The sequence below is a fragment of the Lampetra fluviatilis genome, chromosome 50 (genome assembly GCF_964198595.1).
Source record: "Lampetra fluviatilis chromosome 50, kcLamFluv1.1, whole genome shotgun sequence".
NCBI classification, from domain to species: domain Eukaryota; kingdom Metazoa; phylum Chordata; class Hyperoartia; order Petromyzontiformes; family Petromyzontidae; genus Lampetra; species Lampetra fluviatilis.
Window position 1 is genome coordinate 1,817,468 of NC_136324.1, and position 17,403 is coordinate 1,834,870.

The following is a 17,403-nucleotide window of genomic DNA, read 5'->3' on the forward strand; positions in this document are numbered from 1 at the left end:
TGCCGCGCATTGTTTGGCAAGGATGTGCCGGGGTTTCGCTCCGCATGCTGTGAGCTTATTCAATAAGTGAATACAGAAACTGAACAGCTGCAGGTTTCCAGCAGTTACCGGTGAGATTGTAGTGAGGATATGCCAAGTTTGTTCACCCTGCTGCGTCACAGATAAGAGGCGCTCTACTGCGCTATAATTTTCTTTAACCTACATGGCCACTGGCTACCGACTCAGTGCTGAGTCTACTGTCCCTGCGCTGCCGTGTATTTAACGGTTCTGTAGTCAGCAAAATCGGCAGGTGACCTTGTTGCAGGAAGAACAAAAAAACGCGGACTCAAAAATATCCAAATTTTTTGTGCAACATTTCGCGGGCATCTCTTAGCCGTATCTTAACTTGTCGTCGGCGTCTCCGGACACCCGCGACACCTGCGGTGGTTGCGCCCCAGCTGCGAGACCCCGCGCTCACAGAGTCAAGCAGGCACTTGTGGCGATACGCACGCCGGCGGGCTGTGACACGCATGTGCTCCGGCCCCCCCCCAGGGCCCCACCACCGCCCCCCCCCCACCCCCGAGGGGCGACACTTTCCGTGACCTCGCCGCATGATGCCACCGGGTGCACAGCCACGAGATTTTATTGCAATGGGGGGGGGGGGGGAGAAAAATAATTGGGCCCCCCGAGTTCTGTGTGGTAGCATTGTCAAGAGGTCGCCGCGGCGGAAGCGACCGCAAGGCTCTCGGAGCCGCGGCGTGCGCCACGCGTGTCGTGGAGGCGAGCGGAAGCTGGCAGAACGGGGCCACGGAGGGCTCCCGAGCAAAGACGCGGCAGCGTCACGCGGCATTGTTGACGGGTCTAAATCCGCGTGGCAGGGTCGAGCCCAAACCGCCGTGGCGCCTCCCACCGCCGTCAAAGCGCTCTCTCCCCGTATTTGCTGCCCGCATTCAAACTCGCCCCCCTGCCAGCCTAAGCCGAACACGCCCACCTGACTCGAGAAAAATGGACCGCGATTCATCACCGGAAACGATGGTCTGCCACATACGGAGGGTGCCAAAGTCGAGGCTTGACGAGCCACGTTTGTCGGGCGTGTACTTTTCGCGTGACGATAAGGTGCTCGTTAGTGGGCGCTCGTGTGTGTAATCCAATGGCGCGAATGGCCTCCGTGTAAGGCATACGATAGGCCGACCTGTGCTGATGACCTTCTGACGAACTCCTCTGCCGCGAAACTATGGGCTAACATACCGCTTGCCCTCAACAAATGCAGAGCGGAGCACACTGGTTGTCAATAAAAACAAAGGGCGACTCTTGGCTCGCCCTTGGCGTATATCTGCATCAGTTCCGTTCGATGACAACGATTATTCAACACGTTATTCCCCAACGTCATTCCCCGAAAGTGAATTCCTTCGCCGCTGCGAGCACGATCACCTCCCTGATAGACATCTCAAGAATGTGGCAGCCTATCAGCGCTTATCAGCGCAATATTCCTAACTCCCTCCTACGCCACACCGATGTGAAAATGGTCCACAGTGCTGTGCTCGGCGTAGCAAATGTACAATGGGGAAAACTGGTACGTTCATGTGTGCGTGCGTGCGTGCGACATAACATAAACGCAATCTTCTGAAACGTTCTCTAAATTATCAGACCGTCCCATCCTAAACGACTGCGAGAATTAAAAAAGCACTGCTAAGCTGGGTGGTATTTCTTTCAGCCGAAATTGAACCAAAATATTCATTTAGATGATTCTAATAATCACAATGATGCGCGTGCGTGAATCCATGCGTTCGCATTGCCTACGAGAGAGCGCGAGCACGCACGGGTTTTTATTTCATCTGCTAAAACAATGCTTTGTTAAAAAAAAGGGGATTGCTTTTTTTGCAGCGCGACCGTAAAATTTAAGGATGATGAATGTGACTTGCCACGAAAACATTTGGCTTAAGGAATTGAGTCATTTATGGGCTCTAATTGAGTAAAACATCTGGCACGGAAATGGCTCAGGGTTTTGTCCTGAGCCGAAGCGCTGCTCACGCCCCTAGTGAGTGCAGATCCGCTCCTTGAATAAAAGTGCAGCCTCATAATCAAAATGCGCTTTGTTAGGGGAACGGAAAGTGTAAAATCACGTGGTGGAGAAAAACCGCAAGAACAAATAGAGCATTAATGCGGTCCTGATGAAAGCCACCTGCATGAGAGATTCACTCGTTTCTATATTTGCATGTTAATTCAGTCATAATTCTTGGCAGTGCAGAGAAACTATATATATTCATGAAAATCTATCAGGAAATGAAAGTGACAGAAACATGAAAATAAAACTACAATGCGGGCTACCTTTCCACAGAGTATTAATGAAGTCCTATCATCCTCAATCTTGACTACAATATTTTTTTTTGAGCAACATATTCACTATTTATTTCCCCCTTTTTAAAACTACTGTCCTCTTATAAGAGGCCCTGAAAGCAGACAACATTTTACAAAGGCACTGTATAGCGGCAATGCAGAACAGGATATGTGTACTAATTAAACCAGTCATGTGAAAAGCGAATGTATACAAATGTGCACTCATGGAAAGAAGCTAATTAAAATGCTTGTTTGTGCCAATTACAAGACTATTGTGTACACCATCAGAGGTAAGAGATGTATTGCTATGATGAAAGTGCCTAAAATTGAAATTTTATCAGATGCATGCGCGCTGCATCGTAGCGCAGTGGTTAGAGAACTTTGTTGAGCAGCCAGCGGACCAGAGTTTGATTCCCACCCATGGCGAAAATAAGTGGTGATTATCTAGAATTCTGTAGGCCTCCCTCAACCTAAAAATTATGACCTGGTGCTGCGACCTGGTGCTGCGAGTAAACTACTGATCACATCACGCCCCTCGTGAGCCATGCCGACCTTCACAGGCGGCCGCTAAAAGTGCTTGCCCCATCAGCCCTGTGTAGGTTACATACGCATATCTTTTTTACTTTTTTTTACATATGCATATTGAACGTCTTTCGCACCGTACGTAGCCAACCGTACTACTCGGAGGTGCGGGGGAAGGACAACAAACTAAACATGAAAATCAGTTCAAAATAAATTAGTTTTAAATCTAAATTTAAAAGTACATAGATATAATAATTTTCTGATATCGGAAGGAAGAGCATTCCAGACAGCTGCAGAAATGCATCCAAAAGCGCAGGATGGCGAGCCAAAAGCCGCTGCTGCGAGGAGGACCAGAGTTTCCGTAAGGGTTTATGCGCCTTAACAAGATAAACAAGGTATTGTGCTTCATTTGTGGCAAGCACTCAGTGGAATTTCACATACACGCACAGTCACGTATAGAAATCCACGTGTATGCGCGCTACATAGGAGAGCCAGTGCGTTATTTTTGTTGTTGTTTTACGTGTCCATTACGAACGAAAGCGCGCGCGCAATAAATAAACCGGTCCCCGCCGCGATATCTACAGGGGACGGCGTCGCTCATCGGGGGAGTCGGTAAATCAGAGATGCGACCCGTCTTGCGGGAAAGCTCCGACCGCCGGGATGTTCTCGTACCGTTCGAGGCAGCGAGGGACCGCCGAGCAGATTTCCTGCCAGCGGCGTTGAACCTCAGCAAGGCGCTCGCGGAGAACACACGCGTCCGCCGGAGAGCACTGCCTTCTTATCTCCTCGCCCGCTGAGCCAAGGGCTGCCACTGCTGTCCACTGCTGCTCTATCTGCTCCTCCAGGTTCTGCAGAAAGAAGAGAGAGAAAAAAAGGAGACACGCACATCGGCTGTTAATGAAGCACGCTGCACAGTGTTGATGCGAGCTCACAGGGGGTGGCCTAAGCGCGTTTTATTTATTAGGATATTGAATGCACCCCAGATAATTTTTTCATGAATCTGGGTCCACAAACCCGCCTCCCCATCCAAACCTTCAGTTACTTGGGGTCTGCGACATTTTGCTTGGTTTTAAACTATTTTTGGGAGTGCCAGTTTTTGTATTCACAACATCCTCGTGAGATCAAGGAAGAGATGAATACCACAGACGAGACGTAAAGATGTGGCGTGATGAGATAAATATTAGACGAGACTAGAGATGCAGTGATATGAGAGAAGAGAGATGCAGGCGAGATATAGATGAGAGGTTTAATTGGATTTCATGTTAATGAGCTTTGTATGTTCATTATAATTTGATGTTGAGATTGTAATTGATGCACCCCTATTGTTTTCATGAATCCGGGGCCTCTCGTTGCCCAGGGCCCTAGGCTTTTGCTTGATTTCCTTTTTGCAAGTGCCGCCAACTGGTGTTCTACGTGGAGAGATGTACAGATAATTTGTTTTAAAAAACACGAAAACAAAACTATTTTTTTGCTCTTTGCGTTGGTTATCCACCTCCTGTCCCACTCATAGTGTTGTGACGCGTGGATAATCACACCTTCGGACACTCGCGTGAGTCATGAGGTCAGGAACACTTATCTGTTCCGTTTTGTTTATCCATTGTCCTCACGATCCCCAGCTGCTCCAAACCGCTTTTCCAACCGTACAACCAATTCACCATGAATGAATGTGAACTCGGCGAGACCTCGCAAGCTAAGCAGGTTGATCCTGTTTTATTACTCAGATGGTTGACCGCATCGGGGCTTTCAAGCTGTTGTAGGTGTGAGGCTGATTCATGGAACTGGCCAATAATCCGAATGCAGGGCCGTCCAGAAATAGTTTTTTTTGAAACTCAGTGTTTCTGAATAATAATACTCATTGCCATCATAACAGGTGGCAGGGTGGCAGGGTGGCAGGGTGGCGCAGCAGTAACACCTGTGCCTTACACCAAGTAGGGGCCTTGGTTCGATTGGTGACTTGGCAGCCTTTCCATGTGCAATTTGTATGCTGTCCCCCCGAACTGCACATGTTTCTCTAAGGTGCTCTGGTTTTCGGTTTACGCAGCTCAAACATTAATACGACACAAATGGCGTTGGCCAAACATCCCAACGCTGAAAGATGACCCTGCAAATCGCTCAATTGGGATCACACGCAGGAATAACACCACCTAACGAGGATACTTATGGGACCCCTCCTGAAAAATAGTCACGAGACTCAATGAAGTCTTCCTGCTAAAATAATATTGCGATAATTATTGCAACGCAACACTCTTTTCCGAGAGAAGTTCACTCGTGGCTTTTTATTACATTAATAGCAAAGCTTTTTTCAGTCAAGCTGCCAACAAATACACTTCATCATTCTCGCAGCAGAGTCGGGGGGGGGGACACATGGAAAGCAAGGGATTGTGGAGAGGAAGTGAATGCCCAGTCCGTACCATTGAGGACACACGATATGTGCTTTGCATTCCTGCTTCATTTGTGTTGTGGATTCCACGATTAAAACAACTTCACTTTCATCATTTTAAGCAGGGAAGGCCCTGATTTTAATGGAACAAGCAGTGTTCACAAAAGAAGCTCACAAACATTCCACACTTGTTTCATGCTCAGTGAATCATGTGATGCCCATGGAAGTGATTCTGGGGATTTGTTAATAAATTAAATTAATAGGTCCACACTTATGATTAAAGGCAGGAAACACATTCAAATGTATATATAGCATACATATCATTTTCCTGTTCACTAGACAAAAGCGTTCAGACCCAAATGTAGTGTTCGTAATATTATTTTGCCAGTTATTATTTACAACAATAAAATAGTCTTCCAATGAATCCACAGCTTTAGTTCGCTAGACATTAGCAGAAATAGATAGTATAATTCAGGTGTGCATATCCACCACCACCATCACCACGATTCCACACACGTGTATACACACACCATCCTTAGCAGAGATTTATAGCCCAGAGAATACATTTATAGGTGTCTGAAACAAATATATATTTTTAAGTACAATGGAATGAAAACCAAGTGGATCGTTCTTCGAAGCAGATTCCCCAAAAAATCCCATCCTCAGGGTTTGGCAAGTGCCATTCAACTGATAAAAAAAAATCAATCTATATAATACACAATGTATTACAGTATATATGTGGGGATGCTCCCTTAGTGTAAGGGTAAGCACACTGGGACTTGCAATCCAGAGGTCGCTATTCGATATGATGTATCCTCCTGTCCACCCAGCAGCATAGATGGGTACGACCAAGGGTTAGTCCATTGGCAGGTGGCGTGCGGTGGGGTGAACTGTGGGCACTCCCACCTCTCTCAAGACGTTTGGTCAACGTGGAAGATTTGGCCAAAATACCCTCCGAATCCCCCGCTCACCTTTTTGCAAAGCATATATTACATACGTGTCAGGAGAGTGCAGTGGGCAATGCAAATCTCTCCGAGGGGACGTTTATCCAGCCAATGGTTAAATTCCCACAATTGGTCGGTATGGTTATGGACCATTACAAAGAACACTGCCGGCTGTAATATGTACACACAAAAGACCCTGTAAACATAATTAAAACTAGTAGGCCATTGGGTACATCCGCTTGTAGCCCAAATCCCTGAATTTTAAATACACCCTCAACCACATGACAGAGAAAAAATAATAATGTTGATTTTCTAAAATGTCTACGTTGGGATCCCTGACAAAAGGAGGATATTTTTTTCCCAGAGGACCTGCACCTCAGCAATGGCTGGCTATGTAGGGTGTGAAAGACGTTCAACTTAGATACATAAGTGCTACAAGTGCTATGTTTTGTTGACAAAATTCGTGACAAAATAATTCGTAAATGAAGGGATTTAGTAAACGAAGTTTTTTTTTAATGATGACTATGAATGAACAAAAATAATGGAGATTGACGATGAAAACAGCTACCCACCAGAGACCGATGACGAGAGAAAATTAGCGTCATGAAGAGACTGCAGTAAACTGTCAGAGACCAAAAATGGTAATTGTCTGTACATTTCTAAAAAAAACGACGAGATTTACTAAGTTCATTGATTTGCTGACCTCATTATATGGGGGAGGGGGATTTGCGCACTCCTGTCACCAACATTTAATAACAAGGAAGGACTTCTGATCATCCACGATGCTCGACGGGTCCACAGCTCTCAACCGCATCCACTGCACAAACCATGGCAACGGCAGGAGCGGATATTTGATGCCCAAACGGAAAACAAAAATACTGCGGTCACTCCCCAGAACAGAACCACCGAACAAATAACGGCTCAGTGTCTGGTTCACAGACAGGAAGGCGGAGAGCCGTCGTCACAGCGATACTCCACCGCCGCAACCCCCGAGGCAAAATTATCCGGCTCAACCACCTCAATGCAAAATGACAACTGTTGCTCTTCATCAACGTCAGGCACATGAAGACGGTGATGATGAATAACAAAAAGTTAAATCAGCATTTTAATGCTTTAGTTGTATGTATGCATGCTGAACTGAACTTCTTTCGCACCGTACGTAGCCAACCGTGCTAATTGGGGTGAGGAGTGGAAAGAATGACCCAATTAAATATGCAGATATATCCACGTAGAAATGAATACACTAATATATACACGAAAATATGTAGACCGAAACTTGACAGACATCCAAAGGTTTTTGTCGACGTGACCAACATAACGACAAAAAAACACATGTACGTTATTCACCCGACACAAGTTTCTGTTTAAACACACGTCATCTCTGGGCAAAGACACTTTCTTGTCGCCAAGTTTTAAATGCACGTAACTAAAAAGTTCAATTTGATTTGCACGCGCACACGCATACATACACGCATACACATACACACAAGGACAAAGCTGTGGCACTTCACAGCGCCAGACAAAACCGCACTAAGACCGGGTCTGCTGGGCGGAATGTTAATTCACACAGGACATTGATAATATTTTATTTTATGCACAATAACAATGGAACGCCCGTGCCTCATATAACCTGGCTGTAACAAAGACAAGGGATTTTTTTTCTGACTGCAAATATGAGATAAATGCATCCATTGTATTTAAACTGTAATACAACAAAGATTTCCTTTGCTTAGTGATGTCTGCCATAGCATATTTTGTATTCCAAGTACGTAGATTTCTACCGAGCAGTCTTGCAACTAAATACAAGTGGAAAATGTGTAACTAATCCCCTTTGGAATTGAATATGCATGTAGGTGCCTTAATTGTATTTGGTAAAACAAAGGATTGAAATTAATGCAATGGTCGTTGTCTCAAAATCAAGGCATTTTGTCGGGATTATAAAAACAATCATTATCGCCGCAATACAGTAAATGACCTCCATATTAAATTTGTAAAGCCACAGTTGTGGCTGATGATGAGGATAAAGGGGGGCAGTAACAAGTATGTGTGTACACACAGCAGACCATGAGCGCACACACACGCGTGAATCCACAACGGGAAAAACGTGCAGGCACTGCACAATGGTGTAAATTATTAAGCATACACGATATTTAAATCAAAAACATAATGAAGATTTCCGTGCGTTTGGTCATGTTCATATGATTCGCATTTGACCTTCCATTATTATCTGGGTGCCACTTTAAAATCTCCCATTTCCCAAATAAATATCCTGTAGCAACTCCCACAATTCTTCAAGCGAGTGCATTGAAAGCAATGTAAACTAAAAAAATGTCCATGGGCTGTAAGTGTTATTTCCTAATTGCTTATGCCTCAAAAGTACAGAAAATTGATATTATTCGCCACAAACTTTGCTTTTGTGATCAGGACAGTGATATTTTAAAATTGATCTATTTTCAATGAGAAAACGTGGTGTGCATTTGTGTCATTCCTTCACATAAAGTCCCGGTCACAAAAGCAAAGTTTGTGGAGAATAACAGCCATTTTCTATTCTTTTTGGGCATACGCAATAAAAAAATATAACACTTACTACCCAGGGAAAAAAATCGTGTTACATAGTGATATCAGCATTCTTGTCACCATCACTGAAATTTGCTTACAGCTGTGAAGTCCAGGCGAAAAAACTGAAAGAATGACACACACGCGCAGCCACACACACGGTGCACATGCGTGCGTCGTGCATGCGCGCTCGTACAACACACACACGCCAACGACAACAGATAAGGCGAGGGGAGCTTTGAATGTGAAAAAGATGTTCTTGGTTTTTTGTTATTGTTTTTTTTAGGCAGGCTGCGTACGCAACTCACGTTCAGGTGTGTTTGGTCATGGATCGCGTGCGAGAAAATATTCCCAACGGGTGCCGGCTTTGAGACTGCGGGGCGAAGGCAGTATAATGCGATAAGCTGGGGCTGGGTGTGATATTTGAAAACAAAAGCGCACGGAAAGCACCCCCTGAATGACAATTGGGTTCATCGACAAACACGGGTGTACGGGCACGTGCCGGACGGTGAAGTCGGCCGTGGCCTGGTTTTACTCCGCACACCGGCACGATAACGCTTTTGGCTTGCGAGAGGGGAAGGGGGCGAGGGTTGAGAGGGATCGAGGGAAAGCAGTTGGAGCGGAGGAAACAGGCGGGGGTGGCGGGGAGATGGAAATTACTAGCCGGGAGGCAGTAACGGCGGCAACATTTCAGATTAAATGCACCATCGCTCGCAAAATGGGCGACCATATATTATGGCTGGGATGGCGGGTTTATCTGTGGGCAGAGTAATAACGTGATATTATCGTGCAAACTGCTCTGCTCAGGCACGGCGCGGCAGGGTTGAAGCTAAAGCACTGTGTGACTAACGCACAGGGAAGAGACAGACACGTCTGTCTCTTCACCACCATTCCCCAGAAATTGTCAATTACCGTTCTGATGGATGCCATTTTCTTTCTGGCAAAAAAAACACGTTACATTTTTAATGCGGGTTTTTTTTTTAAAGCTGAAAAAATATACACTTTCCTCTTTAATGATATTTATGGTAAAATAGTTATGGTACAGTAGCTCAATATATATGTATGAAGTCAAATCGCCAAAGAATGTAGCGGGCAAAGGATTACGTAGGACACCTTGCTGTAATGTTCATTACAGATTGCTCACTCATGTACATAACACACGGGGATTATTACTCTTAAAAAAATGTTGCTGCATTATACACTGGAATATGATAGCAACATGCAATATAAAGAAATATATAGGTAATGCCACATTCTCTTTCAGCAATATCACATTTATCACAATAATTTGTGGGTCCTTGTCATCCTTCATGTGCATGGCGCTCAAATAAAGTACTTCACAGGAAACCCCCACTGCCCTCTTGAGTAACGCCGCTGTAATTTCCATCACCCTTGAGTTCAACAGACGTGAAATTTTTCCCAATTTGACAAAGATGACGTGACAGCACTGGCAGTTATTGTAGCTGATATCACGGTTATGAAACGCCCCAAGCAGATAAACATTTATCAGTATCTCATTACCGGTCACTGCTGTTAAAATAAAAATTGTAAAAACCTACAGGATAAAAAAAAATTTGAGTGTTGGCAGATCCAAAAAAACAGGATTATACGTGATCGATGTGACTGGTAATTTAATATTTTTTTGTACCTTAATTTCTTTTATACTTTCAAATAATGAAAATGCTTTGGCCTCGTTCTCAGCACGAGTGAAAGTAATGATAGCAGCCGTGCCAAGCGGGCAGGCTCCGTGACCATGACGGGAGAAGGACTGAAAGATGACGCCTCGTGAAATTGGAATTATAACCATTAATCCGATTGACACGTTAATGAACAGCCTGCTCAGTGACCATAATAATCACTCCGATCTGTGTTTAATGGCCTGCTAAGCCGAAAGGCGGGAAAGCCTGCCTTGGGGGCGCCAACAAAATGTAAAATTCGATGCGACATCCGCGGCGCGAGGGCACACGCCAAGCCAACACCGTGGAAAGCCTCGAAGATTACCACCAGAGCGCCCAAGAAAGAGAGAAAACAAAAAGTTATCCCGTTTGTAAAGCTCAGGCGGACACGCACTTTATTTACGAGGCTTAAATAACTCCCGTTTATGTATCGGCCATTGCGGGTGTGCACGAATATGACTCAGAGACTTAAGCCGCGGGGACATCATCTCAATATATTCGCCCTCCACAGCTCAGGGGGGGGGGGGGGGGGGGGGGCACACAGCCGGCCGCGTAAGCCAGCCGAAGATTGTAGACTTGAGAAGTCCCACGGCGGTCTTCATGGGAGCAGATTGCCTTGTGTTAGCATTGCCCAAACACACCAATTTGGAAGAGCAAACCTGTGGGCTACAATGTTGGGAGACCTCGGCAATAAAAGCAGCCACTTTTTTTAACAAGCTGCCTATTGCCCCCCAATGCAAATATATCAATTTAACCTCAGAGTTGGCTGAAAGGGTGAGTCAAAATACTGCCGATCATATTTCCATTACGCACTGTAAGATAACTGACCAGGGTGGAAGAGTAGGCCATATACCCTCGAGAGGGGTTCTCTAGAGCTCCCTCTCGTGGAGGTTCTTCCGCCAGCAGTCACGTTAGCAAGCAATTGCGGGGCTGCACCTCTACCATTGTATTGCTAGGCCATGTACTTTGATACTCTTATGTTGCGCTGAGGTGGAGTGGTGGCACAGTGGCGAGTCCAGTGCTCTCTGAACCCGGCGACCAGAGTTTGATTCTGGGCCGTGGCCGAGATGAATGAGGGAGTAAAATCTGAACTGGCTCTGGGAACCGCTCCCCCCCAACCCCCAAACCTTCACCAAGCCGCATTGAACAGCATTGGGGAGTATGGTCAAACAACCCACGCGAACTGCTGGGCATGGGCAAGCCTTCTTCCAGCAGTGGACAGGTAAAGAGCCGTAGATTGAGAGTTGAGATCCTATGAAAACTACCAATGCAGTTATCTGAACGTGGAATGAAATACAAAAGTCGTCTGTTTAATAAGTCGACAAAACTTTATTTGCTACGCCTGGGAAATGTCCGTCTGTCAATAGACACTTTGTGTTTATTTATTTTTTACTTCAAAACCCCTCAAGGCAATCACTGCAAAACTGCGGTTGTGCCATACGAGCTTCTCTGACGAGACAGCTGGCAAAGTTATAGACTCGATGGAGACACTGAGCCACTCAATTCAGATCCTCAAGAAGGTCCCGGCACGTGGGGAGGACCAACGTGGCCACGGACGTCGTGCCGGACGCCCCAACCCCGATAACGCCGCAGTGGCGAGATGATGACTCCCACGTCTGGTGTGCAGGGGGGTTGTGGGTTCGGCCCTGACGCCTGCTGTACATTTGGAGTTTTCTCCGGGTCCTCCGGTTTTTCCCTACACATTTGGAAATGGGCATTTAGGCTTTGGAATTTTTGGTGTGCTGTAAATGTCCAAAGTGATGAGCCACTTTGTCGGGCTATCATTTGTGGTGAGGTCGCTTCTGAAAAAGAGCTACATATCTCAGTGGGCATTACCTGGTAAAATACAATTTTTAATTACATTTTTTCATTACCAGATCCGTTTCGTTGACTGACTATACGCGTAGAAAAATATTTGAGAATGCACACGCGTGTCTGAGTGTGTGTAAAAAAAACACACGCACAAAATGGACGTAATGTGCTTGGTCAAGAGAACGCAATGGCAGTAGTTGCGTGTGTGTTGTCCTTGTGTGCAGAGGCGTGCGTTTCTGGGCGCACTTTGCTTGACGAAGCCTCGACTGGTCCCACTGTAAAAGCATCGCGGGTGGAGTGGTCTCACAGCCACGCGTGAAGGCTGCCAAGGGTGGCGCTTTGCTACCTGGAGGTGGGGCGGTTCGATTCCTTCTCTGAGTGCAGAAGTTTAAACAAAGGTGCAACGTTTCCTAGCTCCTCTGCCACTTGTCTATCCAGCAGTAAAAATGGGTTACACGGCAGTCAACAATCGACAGGTGTGGTGGCTTAAAAGTGTGGGTAATCCCACCTTTTCCCAAGACGTCTGGTCGGTGTGGAAGAGTAGGCTCCCTCAAGAAGGCCTCTCTAAAGCGCATCCTTCTAGGAGGTGACAACCACCGTGGGGATGAAGGTCTGAGATCAGCTCATAAGTATACATCGGAGGATTGCAAGAGGCCTGTATGCAGCAAGTGCAGAGATAATGGCTGCTGACGATGACATTTAATATAAAGTGAGGGTAGTGCGGCGGCGCAGTGATTATCACACGAGACTAGGAACCGGACCACCTGAGATTGATCCCTGGCCACGGCCAACAATCGAACAGGTCCTCGCTCCACGTGCACATTGAAGAGCATGGCAAAGTATGGTCAAACAACCGACGTGACCTAACAAGGCATTGGGTGGGCATTCATCCAGCCGCGGATTTATACATTTCCGGAGTTAATGTAATTATTTCTAATGGAAGACTGTTGAGTCGGGGCTATATGTTTAAGTATTCAACAACAAAAAATTGCAACTAGAATAGAATAAAAGCCACGTTGCTTTAAGTCAGGATTTTATGCTGCCTTTTACAATGAAGCTGTCTTGCTTTCAAAACTGCTTGGCTATTATCCTCAATAAACCGTTCTGACCAACAATTCACGATACGTAATAGATGTCACTCCCACCCCATGAAACGCAGGTAACTTATAATGTATCATCTAGCCGAAATGCTTTCACCAACACTGCAATCTCTGCTTATTACTGCAAATACCGGGAACGTGAATACCATGTCTTTCTGGGTGTAGAAAAAAAAAACAATTGGTGTTATTTATAAGACGAATACACACAGAGGCAGTCTAAACTTAGCATGTAACATTTCATCCATTCGTCGTTTAACATCAATTCTTTGATTAATATGCCTCGTGTCCTGGACAAGACATTTAACCCCAAAGCCACGTGTTCTCCTTTTTTTATATCTGTTCACTATGCTCCCATAATTAATCTGGGGGCATTAATATCAGTACCACTTTGTTGGGAAGTGAACTGCAAACCTCCTATGGGTAGACTCGCCCCCAACCATAGGAATGTGCTGTGCAAAAGAAGTTCAACATACACATATACATAAACAGATGGGCATGAATGCCTCAATGCTCATTTGAGTAAGAAATTACTTTGCTGCCAGTCTACTTTGCTACTCTTTACCTGCACCGTACGTATAGACAAAACATTACTTTATATGCTCACTATTTTGAAGGTGGAATTAAAGCATTTTTATAATTATTATTGGGGACAATGTCCCTCAAAATTACGTACGTAAAATGAATGTTGACAAACATGTTTACAAGTGTACAGACTAGAGAGGTGAGTGTCTCCACCCACTAAGAATGTTGTCAAAAAGCTGCATTGTGCAGAGGGCTGTCGCCTCAGTTTTGGCATTGGTCTATTCAAGGCAAGGTACACAACACAAAACAGCCTTGACAGACACGAGACTCTCAATCGATAGCTTTGTCTGCGTATTTTTTAACCCGTTCGTTTGTTTTGCAACACACCTGCAACCTCCAATGGACGTGTGCTTTGCTTTGTTCGTGCCTAAAATCGGGTCACTTTGGTGACAATACACCTCTGCCAAATTAAGCAGTGAATAAGGATACATTTTTGCATTTACATTTATCCCAGACTTGCATATTTTAAGACGACACTGCGCTTATATTGAACATTTCAATTCCCCAGTGGGGGGGGGGGGGGGGCTGTGAATATTGCGGAGAAACTGTTCATGAATTTTGGATACACTTTTTTGCCCCAAAAGTGTTTTGCAAAAAGCAACTTTCCACGCAATGGCAGCAATGTCCAACATTTTCAGAACGGCCTAACAAATGAATTATTTAACAAAACGGTCCCGTTTCGCACTCGTTAGTCATGCCTAACCACCTTAGAGATACTGCTGTGAATGCCGCCAGTCGATAATGCTTCCGCACGACAGGTACATCCTTCGTCTCTCATCCCTATCTCCCGATTTCCAGGTGAGCATTCTCACGGCACCATTGTAATTGTAAATGATACATCTATAAATGATAAAACTTCCCTAAGCAGCAACGAAACAGAAGACGTCAACACGCCAGACATCCCTGCCAATGGGGCCCCAAAGTGCAGGTGAAACAAAGCAATATTCTTGGAACGTAACCTCTGCAGTAACCTCTCTCCCCACGTTCTTGCAAAGCACTGATTGTACCTTGCCACATTGGGCCATTGTAAAATAAGCAATGTAATTCAGCTCACGTTACGAAGTCGACATATTTAGCGGAATAAAGCGAAAGGTCATTGCAGGACAATGAGAGATGACCACGGTCTGGGGAGGCCTTCATCCAGCAGTTAACTGATCATGATTTAAATCTACCAAAATTGGAAACAATTACCTGAAAATTATTCAAATGGGAAAAAAAACACTTAATAGCAAGCTCCTCTCCCTGCAGGAAAACTGAGTAGGATCCTCCTGAAAAAGAGTTCCGTGACTCAGAGAGGCCTTTCCTGGGTAAACACAACATTCACAGCTTTAATGGCTGATGGAGAAAAAAAGCCACAACCTTAACAGGATGTGTTGGCAAACAGTGCACAAGACAAAAAAAAACGTTTTAATTATTGACATTCTTATAATGAAATGCTTGCAAACGTGAAACAGTTAATTGAAAGCTAAAGCAAATTAGATTTGTAGCTTGATGTCCCGGGAAATGGTGCTACTGCTCTGAAGGAGGCCCTCTGCCTGAAATGTAAACCCGCAATGCATTTAGGTCCCAGAACAGTCTTCATGATGACACAAAACAAATTGCAATTCTGAATTCGCCCTTGGTGCACAAGAAACAAAAAGCAAATCGGCACTTTCGTTAACGTTTGTTTTTAATGGCGACAGGAGTAAGGCATTGGCAATCTAACAAGTAAAGCATTCACAAACAGGTATGATGTCACCTCCTCCTCACCAATACTTCCAGAAAAGTCTCGGCTTTGCCTTTGAATCTCCACGTAGGGAGGGGCGTACGTCCCGGGATCAGAGGTGACCCTTGGCACACAAGCAAGGAACATTGACCACCAAGGCAGAACATTCCAGATGACGACCAAGGCACGCACGGGACATCTAATCCACACAGATCACACGTGACCACTGCGCCACATGCGCGGAACGCCTAAGCCACATGGCGGTGGGTCAATTAAATTTATTCACACTCCACCCGTGGAACAGATCCTTGCGTCCTTGAAGGCAGAAGCGGCCCATGATGACAGGATCAAGAGCTGCCGTAAACACTCGGCAACTTCTGACAAGTTCAAAAGCCTCGCATAATCCGGTCGAAACAAACCTGCCCGGTGTCAGAGCTACACCCTTTCTCTGAGGCGCAGCGCAAGTGACTTCAACATCGGGTGGATACGGTGCCTAATGTACAACTCATGAAACACGAAACATTTTTTGTGACATTCGTGTTTAAAATTAGTAATTTGATGATACTGCTTTGGCAAAGGTGCACAAGCACAAATAGCAAAACGTTCAACTCATTCGTCAATAACACTGCCTTGAAAGGAAAATTATATATAAGCCTAGTTTATATTTTTTATGTTAAGTATTGAGTTTTTTCTTTAAAGATTAAATGACCACACGCTTAGACACCACACACTGTATCCTGGGAAGAGGTATGAAAGGTGATGTGAAGAGTATGCCATTCAGGATTAATATGTAAATAGTGCAATACGCAATGACTGAATGCATATTCTATCACAAGTCATCACGCACCATCATTGAGGATTATGGTTCTGAAAATAAACAAAAAAAAATGAACTGACAATCCATTTCATCACGTAACAATGAAAACAATGAAACACTAAATAAATAAAGTATTAAATTAAATAAATATTTGATTCGGAAAACTAATGTGCATTTTAGGCTATCAGCCTAAGGGTTTCCACCTCAATGTTATTCAGCATAATTTATTTTGACAAGCAAACTCTGGACTGGTTTCAACTTTCTGGGTCTCATCGCCAGTCAGGCTTGTTAAACAAAGACAAAGACCCCCCATATAGACTTAACCGGCTGTTGAGGCAAGTGCTGTTAGCGAGCACTGATGAAGGCCGGCACGGCACACGAGCGGGTGGGTGGCCAGCACCACGCCCATCCTCCTTTGTCTCCCTAGTGGCGATGTTCACACATCGCGCCAGGTACTCATTTGAGGCTGAGTCGACGTAGAGGCCCAGGACCAGTTCAGATAATCGTCACTGGTATTGGCCGTAAGCGGGAATCGAACCCAGGTCACCCGGTCCGTAGCACAGCGCGCTAACCACTACACTATCACTCCCCACAAATACACATTCTTGTGCACGTAGAAACTACTGCTGGGTTGCCTACACTGAAGAGTCCTGCACCAGTAAGTAAACCACATCTCTCCTCTACTTAACACAGCAATGGGCCAATCAGCAGCCGCAGCAGCAGCAGCAGTCTTGGCCCCCAACAGACTCTCGCGCCGCCTTTCCGCTCATCACTTCTCAAGCCCTTCAAGGTGAATCCCACATAAGTGACCCCCCCCCCCACAGCGGAATAAATTCCCAGAAGGCTATAGCTGCATCAGAAGGTGACTGATGCATATGCGATAAGTGGCAGCACCTGGTTCCAATTTGGGGGGGAAGAGAAAGCGTCCTGTCCTGGGCCATTCCAAATTCCCCACTCGCGCTGTGTGGTCCAATAGCAGCAGGTGAAAAGTGG

The 17,403-nt window shown here is 45.4% G+C and overlaps 1 protein-coding gene across 3 annotated transcripts in view; it reads right to left on the reverse strand.

The window, feature by feature from the left end:
* The window catches only part of LOC144948610 (dystrophin-like), a 639,922-nt gene that overhangs the window by 203,401 nt on the left and 419,118 nt on the right, over window positions 1–17,403 (reverse strand). For all 3 annotated transcript variants that reach the window (XM_078878206.1, XM_078878207.1, XM_078878208.1), the window contains one exon: window positions 3,511–3,686. In XM_078878206.1, coding sequence (XP_078734332.1) covers window positions 3,511–3,686 — 176 coding nt within the window. The remainder of the gene's footprint in view (window positions 1–3,510; window positions 3,687–17,403) is intronic.